Source organism: Propithecus coquereli, unplaced genomic scaffold (genome assembly GCF_000956105.1).
Source record: "Propithecus coquereli isolate 6110/MARCELLA unplaced genomic scaffold, Pcoq_1.0 Scaffold162, whole genome shotgun sequence".
In the NCBI taxonomy this organism is placed as follows: Eukaryota; Metazoa; Chordata; class Mammalia; order Primates; family Indriidae; genus Propithecus; species Propithecus coquereli.
The window spans coordinates 1,542,256-1,543,792 of record NW_012140747.1 but is presented as its reverse complement, the minus strand read 5'-3'; the positions used below and the strand labels follow the sequence as shown (position 1 = coordinate 1,543,792).

The following is a 1,537-nucleotide window of genomic DNA, read 5'->3' as shown; positions in this document are numbered from 1 at the left end:
TAGTAAGTGTTCACTGTTACCAGCTGTTATTGTTGTCAGCAGCAGGAGTATCATCATTTCATTGTGCCAGGCACTATTCTAAACACTTCACATATATTATTTCCATTATTCAGCATTATTGTCTTTCTTGAGTAGACCGAGACACAGTAAAGCCAAGTAATTTCATCCACAATCCCATGGCGTGTTGGTGGCAGCCACAGGATTGCAGTCTAGGCCTACCCTTTTACGACATGTATTCATTCTTTGTTTTAGAGGTTTATTTTAATGATAGGTTTTATTTGCTTCTCTGATCCTCCACCCACATCCTACCCTCTTAAGTGTTCTCTAAAGCCTAATTAGTTATTTAAGACACTGTCATGATATCCTTTGCTGCTCTAATAATATTCTCTGTATGAAAATAAACTATGTTGTGTAATATCATCAACTAAATGGAAAATTTTCAGAGTAAAGTCATTTCACAAAAGAAGATGTTTTTCACTATTAAGTGGTATGGGCATTAAGTACCATGGTGTCACGAAAAGACCTTGCACTTCTATTAACGAGCTGGCTAACTTTTGACAGCAAGTTAATGTTTGTAAGCCGTGGTTTCCTCATTACAGAGAGAGAGAGAGAGAGAGAGAGAGAGAGAGAGAGAGGGAGATTGTTGATCAGCATTTCCTAAGGTTTGTTCCACTGAATGCCAGCCCTTTAAACAAGGACTTTATATTCAAGGAAGACTGGGAAACACTTCATAATCTCTCAAAGAATCTTCATATGCATCAGCATACTCAAGGTTTTGAGAAGACTGAAGACACCTATTTAACAAAAAGATGCCCAAATTAATTTACCCACAAAACCCATTTGTTACTTAAAATCTGTTAAAAGGCTTCAGAACTTAAAATGTGTAGCACGTGTTTTGGGAACTGCTGTGCTCAACAATTATTTTAAATGGTGACAGTATTCTGATTTTAGTTAGTTAAGGTTTAAAATGAAATGACTCAAAGATGCTGTACCTGACAGAGAATATGTGGGGGGAAAAATTAAGGTGTGGTTACTTATTACTGTTACCATCATTACATCAAGCCAGGAAGAAGTTAACAATGTTAATTCTTGAGTATTTGGAAGTTTATTGTGTTTGAAAAGTATAAGAGATCAGCAATGACTGGCTGTAAGTTGGGCACTGTGGAAGATTGCTTGGGACCTTAAACTAGTACTAAAGAATAGCATTTTCTTACCATTCATACACATGTTGTTGAAAAGCCAGAAAAACAATTGTATATGTAGAGTTAAATGTAAATGGTAGCTGTTTGTTAAAATACGGATTCTTCATAACTAATGATATAGATGAAAGAAAAAATATTTTTCTCTTTTCATTTTAGTAATGCAATATGGGAAAGGCAAATCATGTTATTACAGGTTCCTGACTAAAGGGCAACAGTGGATTTGGCTTCAGACTCATTATTATATCACTTATCATCAGTGGAATTCAAGGCCAGAGTTTATTGTTTGTACTCACACTGTAGTAAGGTAATAATTCTTTTAAAGAATTTCTGAGTTA

The 1,537-nt window shown here is 35.1% G+C and overlaps 1 protein-coding gene across 1 annotated transcript in view; it reads left to right on the top strand.

Annotated features, from left to right (window-relative positions):
• Positions 1-1,537, top strand: part of CLOCK (clock circadian regulator) — a 52,550-nt gene that overhangs the window by 35,724 nt on the left and 15,289 nt on the right. The window contains 1 exon segment of the mRNA XM_012641092.1: positions 1,359-1,506. Coding sequence (XP_012496546.1) covers positions 1,359-1,506 — 148 coding nt within the window.